The 26,890-nt window shown below is 42.0% G+C and overlaps 1 protein-coding gene across 1 annotated transcript in view; it reads right to left on the bottom strand.

The window, feature by feature from the left end:
• Positions 1-26,890, bottom strand: part of si:ch211-186j3.6 (neural-cadherin) — a 1,133,875-nt gene that overhangs the window by 87,521 nt on the left and 1,019,464 nt on the right. Inside the window, 1 exon segment of the mRNA XM_034183518.1 lies at positions 4,997-5,261. Coding sequence (XP_034039409.1) covers positions 4,997-5,261 — 265 coding nt within the window.

The following is a 26,890-nucleotide window of genomic DNA, read 5'->3' as shown; positions in this document are numbered from 1 at the left end:
AGAAGACTGCCTCTCCCTGAGCCTGGTTCTGCTGGAGGTTTCTTCCTGTTAAAAGGGAGTTTTTCCTTCCCACTGTCGCCAAGTGCTTGCTCACAGGGGGTTGTTTTGACCATAGGGGTTTTTCCGTATTTATTGTATGGCTTTGCCTTGCAATATAAAGCGCCTTGGGGCAACTGTTTGTTGTGATTTGGCGCTATATAAATAAAATTGATTTGATTTGATTTGATTTGAATTTGACGGTAGGGCAACTCATTTATGTCCTTCACAATAAAAGCAATTTCTTGGCAATGCAGTGCCAGAAATACATCAATACAATATGAATACTTTGTCTGCAATGTGGAAATTTGACTTTGGTTTCATAAAAACGAAGTTATAAAAATGACTTGCATCATCAGAGCAACATCTACAAAAATAGTTTTCAATAAAATATCATATATCCTACACATAACTATAAATAAAATAAACAAAATCCAGCTTTTACAATGAAAGTCAATATTTGTGTAAATGTGTGTAATTTATCAGTGCTTCTCTGCACAGAGAGAGAGAGAGAGAGAGAGAGAGAGAGAGAGAGAGAGAACATTGCCAAGGTAACTGTATTTGCCTCCAAATGTTCACGCAGTTGCCAGTTTTTTAGGTACACCTAGTGAAAATTAATGCAGCCCTGTGGCAAATCCCCCTTGTTGAAGAAGTGGAGGTGTGCACTCTACAATATCATCTTATCTCATAAAATTCTGGAGCAGATTAATATTTTTCTAAAGCTCCAGTTAGTAGTAAAGCAGAATAACATGATCAAGTGTCCTGTATATGTGAGCATTTACACAACCTCATGTTTAAACTGGTCAAAACTAACGTTGCTGGATTTCCAGCCACAGTCAGGAAGTATTGAGGAGTGGTCTGAAGACGGACAGACAGCAGTCTATGAGCAGTCTACATATTTGGTCTCACTCGCTCAGCTCTCCCGAGTGTGTTGCAAAGTTCAAAACAGTGTTGGCACCATCTATATGGATCGCACATCTGACGGTGGTCTGTGTGCAGTTTGTGCATCATCTGATCACAATCTGCATATTCTGATGACATCATAACAGCATCAGAAATGATCTGATCGCGGTTGATTGAGCTCTGAGACTGATCGATCATGGTAAAGCCTGCCAGGATGTTCTGCCACAGCTGTCCACCTCCACTGGACCCTGGCCGCAAAGGGTTGATGTAATAATATGTATATGGCACACATTCTTCATGTGCAGTGGGTTTGAACAGCGTGCAATCAAACTGAAAGCGCCGTGTGCCACTGCATGTCAATGCGTCACACAGCACATGCCGCTGCAGATATGAACAGGCTGTTATATCCTAATATACTTTACAGTACAGATATATGTCCAGTTCTTCCCATGGGCGCCACAAATAATGTGAAATATTATGCCCATCATATCTATGACACCACTGTCAGGTGCACTTCTCCGTGGTCTCATGCACAGTAATGTGTCAGTGCATGCGTCAGATGCTCGCAGCTGAACGGATCTCACCGCTGTAATATAATATTATTACTTGATCAGCATCAAAACTCTGTCGGAGGTATGACATGGAACTGTGTCGCCAACATTATTAAACATGAAACCCACCTCCAGCACGGAACCGGGAGCGTTTCACAGCGCAGGGTGCAAAGGAGCCAGGAACCACAGCCTGGCATCTCTCACCACTGGCATTAAACTTTCAGCAAAGGTGTCCAGTGACTGACAGTGGCACACAGCAAAGTTTAGCATGCAGCAAAGTTTAGCAGCAAACAGGTGTCCAGTGGCTGACAGCGGTGCATACACGTGCGTAGTGGCTAATTCAGCCGTTATGAACACACACACACACACACACACACACACACACACACACACACACACACACACACACACACACACACACACACACACACACACACACACACACACACACACACACACACACACACACACAAGGAGGAGACAGCACTCCTCCCAATCTGGTCCGATGTTTGCCATCCAGACGTTTGGACATCGGGCAGTCTTCAGCACCTTTTATGACTGTCTGACAGCAGTCTGTGTCATCTAACTGTTGTCTACATACACACTGGATGCCATCGTGCAGGTGTGGACAAGGTAGTCTGGATGGGATCCACCCACTGTCTACATGCCTGTTTCCCTCCTGTCTGATTAAGGCCGTATTTACCGTGTTGGGCTCGTTCCTGCACATTCTTGCTATGTGTGATGGGGCTTAATTACTAATTAATAATTTTAATAATTAATTATGGAGTAAAAAACAAACTTTTGAAAAAAAATCTCCAAGCTCAGTAGAATGATGTTCAAGTTCCTGCAAATAATAATCCATCCATCCATCCATCCATCCATCCATTTCCTTCCGCTTCATCCGAGGTCGGGTCGCAGGGGCAGCAGCTCAAGCGAAGCTGTCCAGACCTCTCGATCCACACACACTTCCCCCAGCTCCTCCGGGGGAACCCTGAGGCGTTCCCAAGCCAGCTGCAAGACGTAGTCCCTCCAGCGTGTCCTGGGTCTTCCCCGGGGCCTCCTCCCGATGGGACGTGCCCGGAACACCTCTCCAGCGAGGCGTCCAGGGGGAATCTGGAAAAGATGCCTGAGCCACCTCAGCTGGCTCCTTTCGACGTGGAGGAGCAGCGGCTCGACTCTGAGCTCCTCCCAAGTGACCGAGCTCCTCACCCTATCTCTAAGGGAACGCCCAGCCACCCTCAGGAGGAAACTCATCGCGGCCACTTGTACTTGCGATCTTGTTCTTTCAGTCATGAGACAAATCTAATGACCATAGGTGAGGGTCGGAACGTAGATCGATCGGTAAATCGAGAGCTTTGCCCCCCTGCTCAGCACTCTCTTCACCATGACAGTCCGATACAGCGACCGCATCACTGCAGACGCTGCACCGATCCGTCTGTTAATCTCACGCTCCATCCGTCCCTCTCTTGTGAACAAGACCCTGAGATACTTAAACTCCTCCACTTGAGGCAAGGACATCCCATTGACCTGAAGAGGGCAAAGCACCTTTTTCCGGTTGAGATCCATGGCCTCGGATTTGGAGGTGCTGATCTTCATCCCAGATGCTTCACACTTGGCTGCAAACCGCTCCAGTGCACGCTGAAGGTCCTGATTTGATGAATAATAATAATAATAATAATAATAATAATAATAGGTTCCTGTGAACCTGACCACTAATCCAACAAAGTGATTAAAATATTTCCATTTATACTGAAAATTAAAGGATACAAATGAACAGAATGCATCAAGGGTTAAAGAAGCAATCATAAAAAAATCACATGCTGAGGGAAACTGAATTTATTCTAATTCTTTTTAATAGTTTAACTGTCTGGGTTAGCATGAGTGGTACCATTATACGTTAAATTTTATGTCAACATAAAAAAAGAGCATATGTTGATCTTTTGGAACCTTTGAATAATTATTTCAAGCAAACATATCAAAAATTGATTTGTCATGATGTTTTCTACATCAAGACACAAATTCATTCAATTATAAATCAACAAAACAGACTCAGGAACCAAGTTCAAGGGCAGGTTTTGATATCAGCAGGTGTCAAAAATATTACAGTGAAAGATTTGTCTTTCATCATTTTAATGAACAAAAAAACTAAATTTTGACACTGACCCACACCAAGGCTTTCTTTTTCTTTCATCATTTGCTTGTTTCACTTTTGAAATACATGCGTGCAACATAGACATTACCAGATGTAAGTGGTCGTGTGGTCATGACCCACAGCAGCTCCAGGTCACTCTGCTTTCAAATGATTGAATTCTGAACATGTCTGTCTGAATTCCATGTGTCAGTTCCAAGCGTGTTACAGACAAGCTTTTGACAAGTCAGTTTTTGTTGAGACCAGTAAGTGAGGTGAGTGACCACAGCCTCCGTCACTGGAAGTGATGTGAAAGTCCAAACCATCCATATAATTGCTTTCACAGATACTGAACCAAGCCATGGTACAAACTGGATTTGGGCTGAGACCACTTCTGATTTAAAAAAGAACGGATTGCTTGGTCCGATCTGTGACCAGTAGCAGCTTCATAGCTCTGGAACCAAAATGAAACGACTGAAAGTGTGAACCAACCAGGGTACCAGGGCACCCTTACATTTTTAAAATATTTTTTTAAATATTTGAATTTGGTAATAATTGTAATCAGCCTGACCAAGTAATCTGAATATGGCAAAAAAAAAAGTTGCATCATCAACAATACTGTGAAAACCTTGCAGGGACTTTTAATTATCCATACGGAAACATTCTTAAAGCTATGAAAAAGCTGGTTGCTCATCCCTGTTGGCACCTACGCTGGAATCTCAACACTGTTGGTACCTACCCTGGAACCTTGTCACTGTTGATACCTACACTGAAATCTCAACACTGTTGGTACCTACCCTGGAATCTTGTCACTGCCAGTACCTACCCTGGAAGCTTGTCACTGTTGGTACCTACCCTGGAAGCTTGTCCCTGTAGGTATCTACTCTGGAAGCTTGCCACTGTTGATACCTACAGTGGAAGGCCATTACTGTTGGGACCTACCATGGAAGCTTGTTCCTGTAGTTACCTACACTGGAAGATTGTCACTGTTGGTCCCAAACCCTGGAAGCTTGTTCCTGGAGGTATCTACTCTGGAAGTTCATCGCTGTTGCTACCTACAGTGGAAGGTCATTACTGCTGGTATCTACTCTGAAAGCTTGTTCCTGTAATGACCTACACTAGATGCTCATGGTTACTGGTACCTACCCTGGAAGCTTGTTGTTATTAGTACCTACACTGGAAGCTCATTGCTGTTGGTACCTACCCTGGAAGCTTATCACTGTTCTTCCCTACCCTGGAAGCTTTCCCCTTTTGGTACCTACCCTGGAACATTCTCCTTGTTGGAACCTACCACCGAAGCTTGTTCCTGTAGGTACCTACTCTGGAAGCTCATCACTGTTGCTACCTACCCTGGAAGCTTGTCCCTGTTGGTACTTACCCTGGAAGCTCTTGTTGATTACAGAGGGGAAAGTATTTCCTAGCATCACCACTGTGGTGTCGATGATGATCTCACGACTTCGTCCCTGCAGTCCTGTTATCTCACGCTGTCCACCTCCACCGTCCAGTCGCAGGGTCATCTCGTTGTCATGGCGATCAAGGAAGACCTCATGCCATTCACCGTTGTCAAGGCGATAAGAGGGCAGGGTTAGGTTGAAGTCACCATCACCAAGATTGTAGAAGACACACAGCAGACCCTGAAAGATCTTCAATGAGGAAAAAAAAAGATTAACATTTTAAATGTTGATTTTAACTTGTGATTATGCTGAATGTTGTGTATGTTTGCACTCAATATACAAACAATTTGGTGAAGGTTTTTCAGTTTCATTTGTAACGCTGTGGTTTGTAGAACATTCATTCACAGTCATGTCTCTGCTGAATTAATGGACTGAGTCTTTATTCTTTTATCCTCATTGCCTGTTTTGCTTCTATTTTTATCCTGTTTTTGCATTTAGTGTTGTTTATTGAGTCTAATTAATTTTCAAATGTTGTTTTCATCTAAAGATGTAATTGCTTTTCTTAATCATGTTTTGAATGTAATTTGCCCTTTTTTGCTGTTTGTAAATGTGTGTTTATGTCGTATTGCCTGCAGTCACCTCGCCATCAGCACATTCATGGGTTCATTCACTCATTCATTTAATATAAAAAAATGTCCTGCTTTTTACCTGAAATCTGTTGTCATGTTTGCAATAAGTCAGGTAGAAGATGAACCTAGACTATCTTTGTCTGCTCCACTTTACCGTAAAGCTGTCACTAGTTGCTCAGTCTCTCCAATCACAGAAACTCCTTCAGACTTTACCTGGTAAAACAGTCACATTTTGAAAGAAGCAAGTAAAGAAGACAATGCAGCAGCAGCAGCAGCAGCACTGTTATGGACATCTTGGTGGCTTCCCTCACTGGTCTCCTTCTTGCACACTTACTTTGGAGGACGCCTGCTCCTGGTGGTTCTTATCACACTGTGCTTCAGTTTGTTCCAGGCAGGGACGGTCCTGGAGGCGGGCTGACTGGGCAGCCGCCTGGGCATCGCGGGGGGGGGGGGGGGGGGGGGGGTGGGGTGGGGGCACGACCGTGCAGGGAAAAACAAAAACAAAAACAAAAAAACGGTCAAAAAAAAAAACCTGTCCAAAAAAAAAAAATCCCGGGGTGGGGGGGGGGGGGGGGGGGGGGGGGGGGGTTGTCCTGATGGGGGGGTTCGTGGTTACGATACGGCAGAGCGGCGCCCCCATCTTCCCCCTCTCCCCCGTCTCGTGGGAGGCTCGCATCTGGCGCCTGTACAATCCACTGTCCTCAGATCACATCATCATCTGTCATCACGCTCTGCTCTATTATTGTATAATATTTCAAATAAAGGTTTCGAAATTCTCTACATTCCCATTAAGTTTGATTCTGTGTTGTGTATGATGAACCGAAGGAATTCCCAAGATTATGGTGGTCATGGTGGTCAATTGGTCAAGTTGAAATGGTTCAGTGACAGTCTCACCTCTCGTGTTAGGTGAGCAACGCTGCACAGTGCAGAGTTAGTGCAGGGGGAGGAGGGAATCATTCAATGTTTGGACGAGGAGGTGGTCAAATGACAAATAAACGGAGTAAGACATAATCATGGATAGGAAACGATCAAAGCCATCAAGTGCCCAACTGAGTGACATGATGAATTAGTGGCCTAACTAGCCTGATGATGTTTGCTAAATCGGACGGCCTTGCCGAAATTAATTTCAGCATAAGATTAGGCTTAAACTTTTAAAGTTATTGCTGTCATCACCTTGGGTTAACGTTGGGCTCTGTGTTAGCCAACAGAATGGTAGTCCCATAATACACTCTGACGCCGTTCCACCAGTGGAACGCTGTAATAGTTATTGAAATGTTGACTACCAAGTACTACACTACTACAGCGGCGATTGCTCTAAGACTGCAAGGGAAGCTCAGCTTCCCCTAAAATGTCAAAAATAAGTGATCAAATATATACTACTGTTGTGTGTACATGTCATTGACTAAATATGCGCTACAATACGCTCAACTTTTGTTCAGAATCAGCTTCTTATCACTGGTAATGACGCGGCTTTCCTCTCACTCAAACCCGCAGCTTCACAGTGCTTTAAACAGTGTGGACGCTGAGCGAAAAGTGCAAAGAAAGCAAAAGCAAAGAGTGCAGCGAAATGAGACGAGTCATTGGATAAATACTGGGCTTTGGCCCGCCCATCGGACGCTCAGCGTCTCTGGGGGTCTATGGGGCAGTGGGCTGGCCTCGGCTGGCCTGGACGCTCAGCTTCTGCATGATGATTGGATGATCTGTCTGAGGCTGAATCCCTTTTGAAATGAGCGAATTAGCGATTTTTTGGTGTAAACATCCATGGGAGCATTTTTAAATTTTCATTCTGTTCTGAGTTGAACCGGAGACTTTCCTAATCCTCTTAGCGGCATTTTCTTTGTTAAAAACGACTCATGACAAATTGAGCTTCTATTTCTGGTGTTTTTTTTTTTTTTGTAGCTGCTTGTGTTTGGAGACTGACTTCTATCACTCTTTCTGACTTCTATCACAGTTTCTGTCCCTACCGAGCAGCGGGTGCTGCTGAGCTCCTCCACCGTCACAAAGCACTCACAGGCGGACAAACTTCACACTAGCCTCGCGCCAGTCTGAGCTAGCGAGCTAGCTAGGTAGCAAGCTGCACATAATGGCAGATAATTTGAATGTTGTGGACCGGATTTTGGCGAAGCCATTTGATAGTCTTCCTTACGAAGAAGCCGTGGCTGCTGTTATGGCTTCAGCTCTCAATCGTTTGCAGGCCAAAGTTAAAGCAATAGCCCCCAGGTCAATGTTTGTGCATTGTTATGCACACAGACTGAATCTGGTTCTGTCTCAGGGGGCTAAATGCTTATCTGAGTGCAGAATATTTTTTGCATCACTCTCTGGGTTTGCCACATTTTTCTCAAAATCCACAAAGAGGATGTCTTTTCTTGAGTCTGCAGGCTGCTCAAGGTTGCCCAGAAATGCTCCTACTCGATGGAATTTCACATCACGGATAGTGAGCACTGTGGCAAACAATTATGATGCCTCCTGCAAACTTTGAGATGATCATTGCAGATAAGTCCATGGATGATGACACATTAGACTGTGCCAAAGGCCTTCTGATGAAACTGGAGGATTTTGAGTTTGTGTTCATGTTGTACACATATGAACAAATCTTCTCTGAGACTGATGGGGTGTTTGACATTGTCCAGCAGAGAGCTATGGATGTTCTGTACTGCAAGAAAAGAATTGAGTCTCTTCTTGCTTTTGTCAAAAAGAAGAGGTCAGAGGGGGCTTTCCAAGCTGTTTCCAAGCTAATTATTGTTTATCTTTGTGTTTGTTATTGCAGTAGTCATTAAAAGCAGAAATTTGTTCTTGAAAATAGCTGCTGTGAGTTAATTTGTGGGATTGTGGGTGTTCTGGACGAAGTTAGTGTTTTCAGGGGTGGTGGGGCGGAGGTGGTGGCCACGTTAGTGTGTGCGGTGGGGGGGTGCACACGCAGGAGGTTTCGCCCGGGGAGTAAATCACTCTAGGACTGCCACTGGTTCCAGGGTTCACAGCCATTTGTCTTTCATAGGACTGGGGTTTAATGTTAAACATCAGCAGAAACCAAAGGCAGTTGCACAAAACTCACAACTTCGATGCAGAAATAGGATTTTAATAGTCACCAAAGTTTCAACTCAATGGGCCTCATGTATCAATGTTGCGCACTTGTGGCGTAAATTTCAATCAATCAATCAATCAATCAATCAATCAATCAATAATAATAATAATAAATTTACGGCGTAAACTTGAAATACACGTTCTAAAAAATAGCCCGTAATACGCAAAACCGCGACGTAGTCAGCGTTATTTTTTACAATTATTATAAAAACCCCTCACTACACAGTTTATACACTTTCTCAATCAGGCATGAACATTTTCTCACTTTTCTCTTGTGTGTAAACACTCTCAAAGTTCAAACCTTAGTAGGAAAATAAGACCAAACTGTTTTCAGGCCCAAACATTTGTTTGAGAAATAAAAATAGAACGTTTTCCTATAAATAATTATGATGGCATTTAGAACTAACGAATTAATTTTAACAATCAACAAAAGAGGTCGGACACATAAGAAATTATTAATAGTGACTGACCAGTATGTCACAGATCGCTCCTCTGCGTCCTGACGCTGCGCCTTTTTCCACTCACATCTGGCTGCTGCAGGTGTTTGTTTCCGTGTGACAAACACAGTTATGAGTAGTTGTTGGCGCTCTTTTCTCTTCTGGGCAACAAGATTCTTATACACAGATACGCAGAACACAGAACACTGTAAAAAAAAAAAAGGCATGCAAAATTGGACTAAAAACTCCGCAGGTGAACACAGGTGAACGGCGTTATAGCGAGGGACCACTGTATTCTCTTTTCACATGTCAATAATTCTTGACATGTGGATATTTGCTCGCTCAATTAATAAAACACGCCTAATCTGTCAGATTTCTTTATTTTATTCTTTATTTTTTAAATGTATTTCTGTATTTATTTTATTGTGACAACCGAATGGAGACGACAAAACCTGGCTGCAGCACGGGCGAATTAAGGGAATGACGAAACTACAGTTGTTATTATCAATTTCATAGTCTAAAACGATCACAACACATAAAGTTAAGCTCAGCGCTGCTCTGGCTCCAGGCTCGAAGTCTGGAGAAAAAGGCGAGCAGCGCCACGGATCGTGCTCCATAACAATCCCGCAAAGGCGGGATTTGTATTGATTATTATGTAGTATAATCAGGAAAGTGTTATTTATGTAACATATGCATTGATTTGTATAATGGCACTGTTTATCATGTTGATCATCTTCATTTTTATGTGGATTCCAGCGCTGGTTCATTCTGGTGTATAATTTACGCCACCTCTCGACCTGGTGTATATTTTCAGCGCAGCGTGCGCCAACGACCACATTGATAAATGCCAAGTAGCGCAGCCGTTTTGGCGTACACCCCATATATGCTCAAATATCGCCATACGCAACGTTGATACATGAGGCCCAATGTCTCTACCCGGGTGTTGACATGAATACAGTTTTGCATGGCAGCTGTGAGTTTTGTGGGATGACAAACATCCTCAAAGTCCCACAATACACTGCAAAAAGGGGTGTCTAAAATCCAGAACATTAAAAACACTAAATCTGAGGGAAAAGGTGCTCAAAACACGTGAAATTATCTGTCTATGCAGCAAGATAATTTCACTTGAAACCTTTCTTGGATTAAGATTGTTAAATCTATAAAGAATATTAGAGCATAAAGTAGTACATTTAAAATACGAAATTATCTCTTAAAAGAAGATTATTTATTGAACACTTCTAAATCTAAGTTTTTTTTATATATTGATAAGAATCAAATAAACTGCAGTGTATTCTGAGTGTGTGCAGTTGTGCTCAGATGTTTACATACACTGGCAGAATATTTTTAATTTTTTTTGGTCATGTTTCAGAGATTATGAATGATAACACAAAAACCTTTCCTCACTCATGGTTAGCAGTTGTGCGAATGGACTGCATTTATATAGCGCTTTTCCATCTGCATCAGAAGCTCAAGGCACTTTACAATAATGTCTCACATTCACCCCGGTGCGAGGCTGCTGACATATTAGGTGCTCACTACACACCGGGAGCAATAGGGGATTAAGGACCTTGCCCAAGGGCCCTTAGTGATTTTCCCATCAGGCTGAGATTTGACCTGAGGATCCTCTGGTCTTAAGCCCAACACTTAATCACGAGACAATCACCTCCCCATTTATTGTGAAGCCATTTATTGTCAAACAACTGTGTTTATTCTTTTTAAATCATAATGACAGCAGAGACTAACCAAATGGCCCTGATCAAAAGTTTACATCCCCCTGTTCTTAATACCGTGCATTGCTCCCTTTAACACCAATAACAGCTTGATGGTGAAGCTGCCACTGAATATGTCTTTGACTTTATTTACACCAATTATGAAGAAATACAAACAGTATGGTGAATCTGTATGGAGTGAACAGTTCTCAAAAAATGAGTCTGTGCAAGAAGGAGACGAGTGAGGAAAGCCACCAAAACACCTAGACAATCCAGAAGAAGTTACAGGTTTATGTGGCTGTGACTGGAGAAATTGTGCACAGTGCAAGTTTTGCATTTTGTATCCCCAGTTATACAGCTTTATGATGAAGTTCTATAGAGTTTAAAGTTTAGCTACTAATTCCCAGAAGGTACATATGATATGCAAGACTAGGTTTGATCTGTTTTGGTGAAAGAACATCTTTCTCCGCTTCACTTCACTATGAAGCTAAGAGTTTGAGTGTCTTTGTATTTTTTAAACTCTGTGTTGTAAAGTTGGTCATATCTGCAGACTTTTTTGCCAAACAGATTGGAATGTAATCGCCATGGGAACTGCAAAAACTTTTAAAATATGATGGGAGAGGAAGGAGGGAAACCAGAAAAGTGACCAATCACAGCCCTTGCGGTGTCCGTCATTTTGACCGGGCAACATAAAACAACAAATGTTTACTAAATTGCAGAATAAATAAAAAGAAAAGCAAAGAAAACCTAAGCATCCAACAAATGATTAAATAGACAAACACGCAGGTCAGAACTTGTATAAACACAATGAGCAAAAATTGATTTTCATTTGAGTTTTAAAAATTTCCAGTGTTGAGGAAGTCCTGATAGTTTTTATTCCCCCAAGTGGTCCTCAGAAGCACAGGGAACATCTGATCAGGGGCTCCAAGTGACTTTGATGAAAAGTGCAAAAATATAAAGTCAAACATAAAAATGGCACTAACCGTAAAAAGTGTTAAAAGCAATGAATTAAATGTCAAAAACAATTCCAACTAGTGAGAGAGGCCAATATGTCCAACATGCTCATGTATGTGAGTGCTCGTTTAGCTGCTGAGCAGCATGATTTGGACCATTTACAACAAGCCAGAAAGCAAAGTTGGAATAATTCCTGCATACAGATAAAGAGAAGTGAACTAAAAGCTGAAAAAATGTTTTTAAAAGTTAACTTGCATTTTATACTTTAATTTAGACCTGCAGTGGAAATTCATTGGAAGGGAAGTAAGACCAGGAGCATAGGAGGTGGGTTCAAATTATTGCATCATGGTGTGGACATGAAGAGAAATGGTGTTGAGGCCATTTTAAAGGATAGTATGTTAAGAGTGTGTTGTAGCTTAAGCAAGTGTCTGACAGGGTGATGAGTGTAAAGTTGGAAGTTGGAGGGGTGATGATAAATGTCATTAGTGAATATGCCCAACAAGTAGGTTGTGAGATGATGGAGAAATAAGATTTTTGGAGTGAGTTATATAAGGTGGTGGAGAGTGTGCTCAAACAAATATGAGTGGTGATTGGAGAAAATGTCAATGGGCATGTGGGTGAAGGAACAGAGGTGGCGAGGAAGGAATAGGTAGATATGGTATAAAGGACAGGAATGTGGTAGATGGTGGAAGATGTTGTAAAAAGAATGGAAATGGCTGGCACAGGGTGACATAAGAGTGGAGGAAGGGAGGAGGAAGCTGCACACAGGTGGACTACTTTCTATGTAGGAGATACAATGTAAATGAAATTGAAGACTGTAAGGTATTGGCACGGGAGAGTGTAGTTAGACAGCTTAAGATGGTGGTTTGTAGGATGACTTTAAAGGTGAAGAAGAAGAAGAGAGTGAGAGCTCAACAAAGAATCAGATGGTGGAAGCTGAAGGCTGAAGACTGTTGTGTGAACTTCAGGGAGGAGGTGAGCGAGGCACTGGATGGAGGTGAAGTGATTTTGAACAACTGGAAAAGTGCAACAGATGTAGTGAGGGAGACAGCTAGGAAGGTATCAGGGTATCAGGTATGACATTTGTACAGCAGAAGGAAGACAAGGAGACTTGGAAGGAGAACAAAGATGTTTAAGTATAAGGAGAAAGAGGTTGGCCAAAAATCAAATCAAATCAAATCAATTTTATTTATATAGCGCCAAATCACAACAAACAGTTGCCCCAAGGCGCTTTATATTGTAAGGCAAGGCCATACAATAATTACGTAAAAACCCCAACGGTCAAAACGACCCCCTGTGAGCAAGCACTTGGTGACAGTGGGAAGGAAAAACTCCCTTTTAACAGGAAGAAACCTCCAGCAGAACCAGGCTCAGGGAGGGGCAGTCTTCTGCTGGGACTGGTTGGGGCTGAGGGAGAGAACCAGGAAAAAGACATGCTGTGGAGGGGAGCAGAGATCAATCACTAATGATTAAATGCAGAGTGGTGCATACAGAGCAAAAAGAGAAAGAAACACTCAGTGCATCATGGGAACCTCCCAGCAGTCTAAGTCTATAGCAGCATAACTAAGGGAGGGTTCAGGGTCACCTGATCCAGCCCTAACTATAAGCTTTAGCAAAAAGGAAAGTTTTAAGCCTAATCTTAAAAGTAGAGAGGAGTGTCTGTTTCCCTGATCCGAATTGGGAGCTGGTTCCACAGGAGAGGAGCCTGAAAGCTGAAGAATTGGAAGATGTAGCACAAGGTGAAAAGAAGCAGCAAAAGCTATGGAAAAGGCATGTGGTAAACTGTACATGGAGTTAAAAACTAAGGATGAAGAAACGGACTTGTACCAACTGGGCAGACAAAGGGACTGAGCTGGAAAGGATGTGCAGCAGGTTAGGGTGGTAAAAGATGCAAATGGTAATGTGCTGACAAGCAAGGAGAGTGTGTTGAGATGGTGGAGGGAATATTTTGAGAAGATCTTGAATGAAGACAATGAGAGTGATAAAGAGAAGGGTGGATGATGTGGAGACAATAAATCAGAAAGTGCAAGTGATTAGTAAAGTTGAAGTGAGGGCAGCTATGAAGGGGATGAAGAGTGGAAAGGCAGTTGGACCAGATGACATTCTAGTGGAAGAATCAGTGGAAGCATGGACATGTCTTGGAGAGATGACAGTGGAGTTTCTAACCAGATTGTTTAATAAAATCTTGGAAAGTGAGGGGATCCCCAAAAGGAAGTATGCCAGTTCCCATTTCTAAGAACAAAGAGGCATAAAGTTGATCTGGTTGACAGATGAGATCAGACAAGAGTCTCCATGGATGATGATGCTTGCAGATGACATTGTGATCTGTAATGATAGTAGAGAACAGGTTGAGACTAGCCTGGAGATGTGAAGATGTGCTCTGGACAGAAAGGGAATGAAAGTAAATAGGATCAAGACTGAGTATGTGTGAATGAGAGGGAGCCCGGTGGAATACAGCAGTTACAAGGAGTAGTGCAGGCAGGGTGGAGTGGGTGGAGAAAACTGGCAGGAGTGATTTGTGACAGAAGGATTTCTGCAAGCGTGAAGTGGAACAAAAAGACAGGAGGCTGAGCTAAAGATGCCGTGGTTTTTATTGAGAGTGATGATGGGCATTATTAGGAATGAAACATATCAGAGGGACAGCACATTTAGGACAGTTTGGAGACAAAGTCAGAGAGGTGAGACTCAGATGGTTTGGAAATGTGCAGAGGAAGAACCCAGGTTACAGAGGTGTAAAACTCCGGCTTCAGAAAATAAAAGTCCAGCCACATATTTGTTTCATCTTCCTAATAAACCAGCTGATTGTACTAAGGGCCCGGTCCCACTGGGGAGAGGATAAATTGCGCATGAATTGAGTATACAAATTACAGGCATTCGTTGTCGTCCGCAACAAAAATGGCCAAAAATGACAAATGTCCCAGTATGAATTACGGATATATGAATAATATACAGCAAATATATGATGAACAATCACGGTTGTATAACGTATGTAGTGAGGAAATGGATCCGATGCATTGCGGTTAACACAACAGTATTATGGGTGTATTATGAATGCATTACGCACGTGTTGCACGTGCACAGCATCTGCATTGGGTCATAAAAGAAGCACACTCGGGCCATCGGCATCACTATTCACACCAACAATACAGCCTCTGGAGCATTTGCTGGACTTGGACAAGTTTATTGGAGTAAACAAGCAGTGAACAGGGCAAGTGGTGAAGTCAGCGAAACGCATCAGAGTGCAGCTCGTCTGAAAGATTATAACAAGAAGGTAAATCTGTTATAAACATAGGAATAAATAATATAACAGCTGCAGACAAGAAGGAAAAAACACGCAACTGTTTTATCAAGCCTTGATAATGTAAACAAGTCAAATAATTACCTTTTTAGACGGCTCAAAATGCGCAGCTTGTTAGCCATTTGCACGCGTGCATGCGTGCCAGCTGCAGCTTCCTCTGTGATTCAGGAGGTGATTAGAGCCGTTTTCAACAGCCAATTTGCAGAATAAAATGATTAATCCACCACAAAATAATTATTTTATATAGGCAACATCCAGCGCAGAGCATGTGACAGCCGGTAGAACAAAGAACGGCATCCAGCTGTGAACACAGCCCATCTGATTTGCATCTGCCACAAATCAGATGCAAAGCAGACATAATAAAAATGCTTTATTCATGGCCAATCTGTATGCAGTCACTACAACTTATTTTAGTTCGTGATGTGGACATGATGGGCACACAAAATATCCATTTTACACACTGCCCCAGTCCGCTGCCAAGCCGCAAATCCCTGTCAGTTGTGGATATCAGCAGATGACGGTGAATATACAGCGCATAGATTGAGTATGTTTGTGTATCTTAGCTTAGCTATCTTAACTAATTATACGCCAATCTCCAACCTTCCTTTTCTCTCAAAAATTCTTGAAAGGGTAGTTGTAAAACAGCTAACTGATCATCTGCAGAGGAATGGTCTATTTGAAGAGTTTCAGTCAGGGTTTAGAATTCATCATAGTACAGAAACAGCATTAGTGAAGGTTACAAATGATCTTCTTATGGCCTCAGACAGTGGACTCATCTCTGTGCTTGTCCTGTTAGACCTCAGTGCTGCTTTTGATACTGTTGACCATAAAATTTTATTACAGAGATTAGAGCATGCCATAGGTATTAAAGGCACTGCGCTGCGGTGGTTTGAATCATATTTATCTAATAGATTACAATTTGTTCATGTAAATGGGGAATCCTCTTCACAGACTAAGGTTAATTATGGAATTCCACAAGGTTCTGTGCTAGGACCAATTTTATTGACTTTATACATTTTTCCCTTAGGCAGTATTATTAGACGGCATTGCTTAAATTTTCATTGTTACGCAGATGATACCCAGCTTTATCTATCCACGAAGCCAGAAGACACACACCAATTAGCTAAACTGCAGGATTGTCTTACAGACATAAAGACATGGATGACCTCTAATTTCCTGCTTTTAAACTCAGATAAAACTGAAGTTATTGTACTTGGCCCCACAAATCTTAGAAACATGGTGTCTAACCAGATCCTTACTCTTGATGGCATTACCCTGACCTCCAGTAATACTGTGAGAAATCTTGGAGTCATTTTTGATCAGGATATGTCATTCAATGCATATATTAAACAAATATGTAGGACTGCTTTTTTGCATTTACGCAATATCTCTGAAATTAGAAAGGTCTTGTCTCAGAGTGATGCTGAAAAACTAATTCATGCATTTATTTCCTCTAGGCTGGACTACTGTAATTCATTATTATCAGGTTGTCCTAAAAGTTCCCTGAAAAGCCTTCAGTTAATTCAAAATGCTGCAGCTAGAGTACTGACGGGGACTAGAAGGAGAGAGCATATCTCACCCATATTGGCCTCTCTTCATTGGCTTCCTGTTAATTCTAGAATAGAATTTAAAATTCTTCTTCTTATAAGGTTTTGAATAATCAGGTCCCATCTTATCTTAGGGACCTCATAGTACCATATCACCCCAATAGAGCGCTTCGCTCTCAGACTGCAGGCTTACTTGTAGTTCCTAGGGTTTGTAAGAGTAGAATGGGAGGCAGAGCCTTCAGCTTTCAGGCTCCTCTCCTGTGGAACCAGCTCCCAATTCAGATCAGGGAGACAGACACCCTCTCTGCTTTTAAGATTAGGCTTAAAACTTTCCTTTTTGCTAAAGCTTATAGTTAGGGCTGGATCAGGTGACCCTGAACCATCCCTTAGTTATGCTGCTATAGACTTAGACTGCTGGGGGTTCCCATGATGCACTGAGTGTTTCTTTCTCTTTTTGCTCTGTATGCACCACTCTGCATTTAGTCATTAGTGATTGATCTCTGCTCCCCTCCACAGCATGTCTTTTTCCTGGTTCTCTCCCTCAGCCCCAACCAGTCCCAGCAGAGGACTGCCCCTCCCTGAGCCTGGTTCTGCTGGAGGTTTCTTCCTGTTAAAAGGGAGTTTTTCCTTCCCACTGTCGCCAAGTGCTTGCTCACAGGGGGTCGTTTTGATCGTTGGGGTTTTTCCGTAATTATTGTATGGGTTTGCCTTACAATATAAAGTGCCTTGGGGCAACTGTTTGTTGTGATTTGGCGCTATATAAATAAAATTGATTTGATTTGATTTGTATGTACTGAGTATGTATGGAGTATGTAAGGCGGATGTCATCCGCAGCCAAAATTTTGTGCAGCTCAAAAATCCTGGCAATGGAAAAACGTGCCTCTGCAGATAATTGCAGATGTGTGCGGCCGAGTCATACAAGCATGTTTCACAGATATTGCAGGTGTTAAGCGAATATGAGCCAATTCTGTTTGCAATCCATAAGCAAATCCTCCTAAATGCCAGTGGGACCGGGCCCTTAGTTCAGCTCTTCAGGCAGGTGGATGATCTAATTACTGAGATCAACTATTTTAGGTGCATAGGTAGAAGCAACACATGGGAGGGTTTTTACTTTCTGAAGTTGGAGTTTTACACCTCTGCCAGGGTATATAGCGAGATGGATGCTGAGGATGGAGCCACCAGGCTGGAAAAGAGGGAGGCCAAAGAGGAAGTTTACGTACAGTAGTGTTCAGAATAACAGTAGTGCTATGTGAATAAAAAGATTAATCCAGGTTTTGAGTATATTTCTTATTGTTACATGGGAAACGAGGTACCAGAAGATTCAATAGATTCTCACAAATCCAACAAGACCAAGCATTCATGATATGCACACTCTTAAGGCTATGAAACTGGGCTATTAGTAAAAAAAAAAAAAAAAAAGTAGAAAAGGTTCACAATAATGGTAGCATCTGCTATTGACGCTACAAACTCAAAACTATTATGTTCAAACTGCTTTTTTTAGCAATCATGTGAATCACTAAACTAGTATTTAGTTGTATAACCACAGTTTTTCATGATTTCTTCACATCTGCGAGGCATTAATTTTGTTGGTTTGGAACCAAGATTTTGCTCATTTACTAGTGTGCTTGGGGTCATTGTCTTGTTGAAACACCCATTTCAAGGGCATGTCCTCTTCAACATAAGGCAACATGACCTCTTCAAGTATTTTGACATATTCAAACTGATCCATGATACCTGGCATGCGATATATAGGCCCAACACCATAGTAGGAGAAACATGCCCATATCATGATGCTTGCACCAATCAATCAATCAATCAATTTTTTTTTATATAGCGCCAAATCACAACAAACAGTTGCGCCAAGGCGCTTTATATTGTAAGGCAAGGCCATACAATAATTATGTAAAACCCCAACGGTCAAAACGACCCCCTGTGAGCAAGCACTTGGCTACAGTGGGAAGGAAAAACTCCCTTTTAACAGGAAGAAACCTCCAGCAGAACCAGGCTCAGGGAGGGGCAGTCTTCTGCTGGGACTGGTTGGGGCTGAGGGAGAGAACCAGGAAAAAGACATGCTGTGGAGGGGAGCAGAGATCGATCACTAATGATTAAATGCAGAGTGGTGCATACAGAGCAAAAAGAGAAAGAAACAACCTGATAATAATGAATTACAATAGTCCAGCCTAGAGGAAATAAATGCATGAATTAGTTTTTCAGCATCACTTTGAGACAAGACCTTTCTGATTTTAGAGATATTGCGTAAATGCAAAAAAGCAGTCCTACATATTTGTTTAATATGCGCTTTGAATGACATATCCTGATCAAAAATGACTCCAAGATTTCTCACAGTATTACTAGAGGTCAGGGTAATGCCATCCAGAGTAAGGATCTGGTTAGACACCATGTTTCTAAGATTTGTGGGGCCAAGTACAATAACTTCAGTTTTATCTGAGTTTAAAAGCAGGAAATTAGAGGTCATCCATGTCTTTATGTCTGTAAGACAATCCTGCAGTTTAGCTAATTGGTGTGTGTCCTCTGGCTTCATGGATAGATAAAGCTGGGTATCATCTGCGTAACAATGAAAATTTAAGCAATACCGTCTAATAATACTGCCTAAGGGAAGCATGTATAAAGTGAATAAAATTGGTCCTAGCACAGAACCTTGTGGAACTCCATAATTAACTTTAGTCTGTGAAGAAGATTCCCCATTTACATGAACAAATTGTAATCTATTAGACAAATATGATTCAAACCACCGCAGCGCAGTGCCTTTAATACCTATGGCATGCTCTAATCTCTGTAATAAAATTTTATGGTCAACAGTATCAAAAGCAGCACTGAGGTCTAACAGAACAAGCACAGAGATGAGTCCACTGTCCGAGGCCATAAGAAGATCATTTGTAACCTTCACTAATGCTGTTTCTGTACTATGATGAATTCTAAAACCTGACTGAAACTCTTCAAATAGACCATTCCTCTGCAGATGATCAGTTAGCTGTTTTACAACTACCCTTTCAAGAATTTTTGAGAGAATTTTTGAGAGAAAAGGAAGGTTGGAGATTGGCCTATAATTAGCTAAGATAGCTGGGTCAAGTGATGACTTTTTAAGTAATGGTTTAATTACTGCCACCTTAAAAGCCTGTGGTACATAGCCAACTAACAAAGATAGATTGATCATATTTAAGATCGAAGCATTAAATAATGGTAGGGCTTCCTTGAGCAGCCTGGTAGGAATGGGGTCTAATAAACATGTTGATGGTTTGGATGAAGTAACTAATGAAAATAACTCAGACAGAACAATCGGAGAGAAAGAGTCTAACCAAATACCGGCATCACTGAAAGCAGCCAAAGATAACGATACGTCTTTGGGATGGTTATGAGTAATTTTTTTCTCTAATAGTTAAAATTTTATTAGCAAAAAAAGTCATGAAGTCATTACTAGTTAAAGTTAATGGAATACTCAGCTCAATAGAGCTCTGACTCTTTGTCAGCCTGGCTACAGTGCTGAAAAGAAACCTGGTTGTTCTTATTTTCTTCAATTAGTGATGAGTAGAAAGATGTCCTAGCTTTACGGAGGGCTTTTTTATAGAGCAACAGACTCCCCCTCCAGGCCAAGCGAAGATCCTCCAAATTAGCGAGACGCCATTTCCTCTCCAACTTACGGGTTATCTGCTTTAAGCTACGAGTTTGTGAGTTATACCACGGAGTCAGGCACTTCTGATTTAAAGCTCTCTTTTTTAGAGGAGCTACAGCATCCAAAGTTGTCTTCAATGAGGATGTAAAACTATTGATGAGATACTCTATCTCACTTACAGAGTTTAGGTAGCTACTCTGCACTGTGTTGGTATATGGCACCACCATGTTTCACTGTTTTCACTGTGAACTGTGGCTTGAATTCAGAGTTTGGGGGTCATCTCACAAACTGTCTGTGGCCCTTGGACCCAAAAAGAACAATTTTACTCTCATCAGTCTACAAAATATTCCTCCATTTTTCTTTAGGCCAGTTGATGTGTTCTTTGGCAAATTGTAACCTCTTCTGCATTGTCTTTTATTTAACAGAGGGACTTTGCAGGGGATTCTTGCAAATAAATTAGCTTCACACAGGCATCTTCTAACTGTTACAGCACTTACAGGTAACTCCAGATTGTCTTTGATCATCCTGGAGCTGATCAATGGGTGAGCCTTTGCCATTCTGGTTATTCTTCTATCCGTTTTGATGGTTGTTTTCCATTTTCTTCCACACGTCTCTGTTTTTTTTGTCCATTTTAAAGCATTGGAGATCATTGTAGATGAACAGCCTATAATTTTTGCACCTGCGTATAAGTTTTCCCCTCTCCAATCAACTTTTTAATCAAACTACGCTGTTCTTCTGAACAATGTCTTGAACGTCCCATTTTCCTCAGGCTTTCAAAGAGAAAAGCATGTTCAACAGGTGCTGGTTTCATCTTTAAATAGGGGACACCTGATTCACACCAGTTTGTTCCACAAAATTGACGAACTCACTGACTGAATGCCACACGACTATTATTGTGAACACCCCCTTTTCTACTTTTTGTTACTAATAGCCCAATTACATAGCCTTAAGAGTGTGCATATCATGAATGCTTGGTCTTGTTGGATTTGTGAGAAGCTACTGAATCTACTGGTACCTTGTTTCCCATGTAACAATAAGAAATATACTCAAAACCTGGATTAATCTTTTTAGTCACATAGCACTACTATTATTCTGAACACTACTGTATGTGCTGAGGGAGGACATGCAGGTGGTTGGTGTGACAGAGGAAGATCCAAAGGACAGGGTGAGATAGAAATGAATGATGAGTTGTGGTGCCCCCTAATGGGAACAACCAAAAGGCTGTGTGGACTTTTGAAAAGTGTGATGGGTGATGAAAAGAGAAAGCAAATGTGAAGCAATCAGGATCAGAACACCTTTCTCATGTTTACTCAACGAGCCATGTCCCCGTAACATCACATGTCCAGATACTAAGACTGATTTGATTTTGCTTTGGCTGTGATGCTAATCACACATCTATCACAGAGGAAAATTCATTTTAAACAAATCCGGCAGATTGTGCGAGTATGTGAGTGACGGCGGCGGTGAGGAACGGGAGAGTGGGTGATCTGCTACTCATTTCAATTTCAAACCTTTTCCACCAAGTGTCCCACTGAGCATCATTTTCTCCCCTCAGTTTTTCTCTGCCACCAAAACACATGATTGAGATAAGAAGGACACAGAGCGATGGGTTGACATGAACTCTCCCGCATCCACACAATTCAAATAAAACACAATTTGAGGCAAATCAAAGGCAACACTGAAATATTGTTAAAAAGGGCACATCAGGGGTGTAGTTTATTCTATCAACATGTTCTCCACTTTCATTCTGTCTTTCTTCCATTTGTCATTCCCTTTTCTCTCTCAGCCTCCTGATCTATCCTTCCAAACAGCTGGGTACAGTGCTGGATGGCTCCAAGGTTGTTTAGCTGGAGAACTGTGGCTCATTTCATGTCTGTCTGATGAAGTATTCATTATATTTAGAATCCACTGGGGTGGTGCTTTTTAACTAGACTCACTCAGAGCCACCTGATTTTACCCTCAATTAAAGCTGAACGTGCACAGCAATTTGGCTCCTGCTTTTGCTCCCTGGGTGGTGTGTGTGTGTGTGTGTGTGTGTGTGTGTGCGCGCGCACACACATGCGTCAAGGTGTGCCTCTTGGTTTTTGAGCAAATAGTTTAATTGCTGGAACGGTTCATTCCCTCAGCTGCTTCCCACAACAGTCTGCACTGCGCGCTGCAGCGTGCATGATGTGTTAATCCACCCTCTTTTCATCAATAAATAATTGTGTGCAAACGCACTGGCAGCAAATGCAGATTATGTGCATCTACGGCGACCATATGCATTGTTACATTGCTTTAAATGGTTCTGGGAAATTAAACTTGGCCCAGTGCTCATTACTAGTAATAACCTGCTTACATTCATACGACTAAATCACTTTTCAAACTTACGTTTTCCAAGTTTATCTAGTAATCTGACCAACAAGAATTACTTTTAGTTTCAATGTTGATTTTAATATTGTTACACAAATCTGAACAGAGGAGTTTCAAAAGCACTGGTGGCACCATGTCACCATGTAGCAGCCTGCAGCAGTGTGATATAGCATGCAGCAGCCTGTGGCAGCACATGGAAGCATGCAGCAGTGCAGTACAGCAGTACAGTGTGCAGTAGTACAATGTGGGATGCAGAAGCCTGCTGCAGCAGGCAGTAGTGTGCAGCAGACTGCAGTGGAGTGCAGCTGCCTACTATTGCATGGAGCAGTCAATGGCACTGTGCAATAGTATGCTGCAGCATGCAGCAGCAGCCAGCAGTGTGCAGCAGTCTGCAGTAGTAGTGTATCTGCACGCTGTTGCATGCGGGGCAGCGTGCAACAGCATTTCATGTATCCTCCAGCAGCAGTGTGCAATAGTACACTGCTGCATGCAGTAGCTTGCAGCAGAAGCCAGTAGCTGCAGTGTGCAGTAGCAGCATGCAGTAGCTTGCGGCAGAAGCCAGTAGTGTGCAGTAGCCTGCAGCAGTGTGCAATAGTCCATTGCTTGCCTCTACTGGTGGTTGGCTCTCACTGCGGTATTGTAACACTTCCTGTTCCGGAGCACAGCGGTGTTTTGCTGTATCTGTTAGCTGTTTAATCTGTGCAGTTAGATTGATCTAGTTACCTAGATAACAATTTGCTTCACAGTGTAATCTTCACGTGCCTTAACTAAAGCACTCCCTCTGCTGAATCACCTCTAAATTATTTACACATTATTCACTTTGTGTGTTTTTAGGAATCCGCTAGCTTAGCGCAGCTACTAGCTCTTAGCCGGTTTAGCATGGCAGCTTCTCCTGTCTCTCCCGCACTTTTCTGCTCTGGGTGTGAAATGTTTAGTTATTCCTCGGCCTCCTTTAGCAGTAATGGTACTTGTAATAAGTGTAGCTTATTCGTAGCTTTGGAGGCCAGGCTGGGCGAATTGGAGACTCGGCTCCGCACCGTGGAAAATTCTACAGCTAGCCAGGCCCCTGTAGTCAGTGCGGACCAAGGTAGCTTAGCCGCCGTTAGTTTCCCTCTGGCAGATCCTGAGCAGCCGGGAAAGCAGGCCAACTGGGTGACTGTGAGGAGGAAGCGTAGCCCTAAACAGAAGCCCCATGTACACCGCCAACCCGTTCACATTTCTAACCGTTTTTCCCCACTCGGCGACACACCCGCCGAGGATCAAACTCTGGATATTGGCAACTCTGTTTTGAGAAATGTGAAGTTAGCGACACCAGCAACCATAGTCAATTGTCTTCCGGGGGCCAGAGCAGGCGACATTGAAGGAAATTTGAAACTGCTGGCTAAGGCTAAGCGTAAATTTTGTAAGATTGTAATTCACGTCGGCAGTAATGACACCCGGTTACGCCAATCAGAGGTCACTAAAATTAACATTGAATCGGTGTGTAACTTTGCAAAAACAATGTCGGACTCTGTAGTTTTCTCTGGGCCCCTCCCCAATCGGACTGGGAGTGACATGTTTAGCCGCATGTTCTCCTTGAATTGCTGGCTGTCTGAGTGGTGTCCAAAAAATGAGGTGGACTTCATAGATAATTGGCAAAGCTTCTGGGGGAAAACCTGGTCTTGTTAGGAGAGACGGCATCCATCCCACTTTGGATGGAGCAGCTCTCATTTCTAGAAATCTGGCCAATTTTCTTAAATCCTCCAAACCGTGACTATCCAGGGTTGGGACCAGGAAGAAGAGTTGTAGTCTTACACACCTCTCTGCAGCTTCTCTCCCCCTGCCATCCCCTTATTACCCCATCCCCGTAGAGACGGTGCCTGCTCCCAGACCACCAATAACCAGCAAAAATCTGTTTAAGCATAAAAATTCAAAAACAAAAAATAATATAGCACCTTCAACTGCACCACAGACTAAAACAGTTAAATGTGGTCTATTAAACATTAGGTCTCTCTCTTCTAAGTCCCTGTTAGTAAATTATATAATAATTGATCAACATATTGATTTATTCTGCCTTACAGAAACCTGGTTACAGCAGGATGAATATGTTAGTTTAAATGAGTCAACTCCCCCGAGTCACACTAACTGCCAGAATGCTCGTAGCACGGGCCGAGGCGGAGGATTAGCAGCAATCTTCCATTCCAGCTTATTAATTAATCAAAAACCTAGACAGAGCTTTAATTCATTTGAAAGCTTGACTCTTAGTCTTGTCCATCCAAATTGGAAGTCCCAAAAACCAGTTTTATTTGTTGTTATCTATCATCCTCCTGTTCGTTACTGTGAGTTTCTCTGTGAATTTTCAGACCTTTTGTCTGACTTAGTGCTTAGCTCAGATAAGATAATTATAGTGGGCGATTTTAATATCCACACAGATGCTGAGAATGACAGCCTCAACACTGCATTTAATCTATTATTAGACTCAATTGGCTTTGCTCAAAATGTAAATGAGTCCACCCACCACTTTAATCATATCTTAGATCTTGTTCTGACTTATGGTATGGAAATTGAAGACTTAACAGTATTCCCTGAAAACTCCCTTCTGTCTAATCATTTCTTAATAACATTTACATTTACTCTGATGGACTACCCAGCAGTGGGGAATAAGTTTCATTACACTAGAAGTCTTTCAGAAAGTGCTGTAACTAGGTTTAAGGATATGATTCCTTCTTTATGTTCTCTAATGCCATATACCAACACAGTGCAGAGTAGCTACCTAAACTCTGTAAGTGAGATAGAGTATCTCGTCAATAGTTTTACATCCTCTTTGAAGACAACTTTGGATGCTGTAGCTCCTCTGAAAAAGAGAGCTTTAAATCAGAAGTGCCTGACTCCATGGTATAACTCACAAACTCGCAGCTTAAAGCAGATAACCCGTAAGTTGGAGAGGAAATGGCGTCTCACTAATTTAGAAGATCTTCACTTTGCCTGGAAAAAGAGTCTGTTGCTCTATAAAAAAGCCCTCCGTAAAGCTAGGACATCTTACTACTCATCACTAATTGAAGAAAATAAGAACAACCCCAGGTTTCTTTTCAGCACTGTAGCCAGGCTGACAAAGAGTCAGAGCTCTATTGAGCCAAGTATTCCTTTAACTTTAACTAGTAATGACTTCATGACTTTCTTTGCTAATAAAATTTTAACTATTAGAGAAAAAATTACTCATAACCATCCCAAAGACGTATCGTTATCTTTGGCTGCTTTCAGTGATGCCGGTATTTGGTTAGACTCTTTCTCTCAGATTGTTCTGTCTGAGTTATTTTCATTAGTTACTTCATCCAAACCATCAACATGTCTATTAGACCCCATTCCTACCAGGCTGCTCAAGGAAGCCCTACCATTAATTAATGCTTTGATCTTAAATATGATCAATCTATCTTTATTAGTTGGCTATGTACCACAGGCTTTTAAGGTGCCAGTAATTAAACCATTACTTAAAAAGCCATCACATGACCCAGCTATCTTAGCTAATTATAGGCCAATCTCCAACCTTCCTTTTCTCTCAAAAATTCTTGAAAGGGTAGTTGTAAAACAGCTAACTGATCATCTGCAGAGGAATGGTCTATTTGAAGAGTTTCAGTCAGGTTTTAGAATTCATCATAGTACAGAAACAGCATTAGTGAAGGTTACAAATGATCTTCTTATGGCCTCAGACAGTGGACTCATCTCTGTGCTTGTTCTGTTAGACCTCAGTGCTGCTTTTGATACTGTTGACCATAAAATTTTATTACAGAGATTAGAGCATGCCATAGGTATTAAAGGCACTGCGCTGCGGTGGTTTGAATCATATTTATCTAAAAGATTACAATTTGTTCATGTAAATGGGGAATCTTCTTCACAGACTAAGGTTAATTATGGAGTTCCACAAGGTTCTGCGCTAGGACGAATTTTATTCACTTTATACATGCTTCCCTTAGGCAGTATTATTAGATGGCATTGCTTAAATTTTCATTTAATTTTCATTTTCAATACAATATAAAGCGCCTTGGGACAACTGTTTGTTGTGATTTGATGCTATATAAATAAAATTGATTGATTGATTGAATAGTGCAGTGCAGCAGTGTGAAGAAGCGCTCTGCTGTGTGGAGCAGCCAGAGGCACTGTGCAGTTGTGCGCTGCAGCATATGCAGCAGCATTTAATATATCCTCAAGGAAGGGAACGTCCACACTACATAAAGCTTTTACCTTTTAAAAATAAATGAGCCCA

The sequence above is a fragment of the Thalassophryne amazonica genome, chromosome 2 (genome assembly GCF_902500255.1).
Source record: "Thalassophryne amazonica chromosome 2, fThaAma1.1, whole genome shotgun sequence".
Lineage (NCBI taxonomy): Eukaryota > Metazoa > Chordata > Actinopteri > Batrachoidiformes > Batrachoididae > Thalassophryne > Thalassophryne amazonica.
The sequence above is the reverse complement of the archived record's forward strand: the minus strand, read 5'-3'. Positions and strand labels throughout refer to the sequence as shown.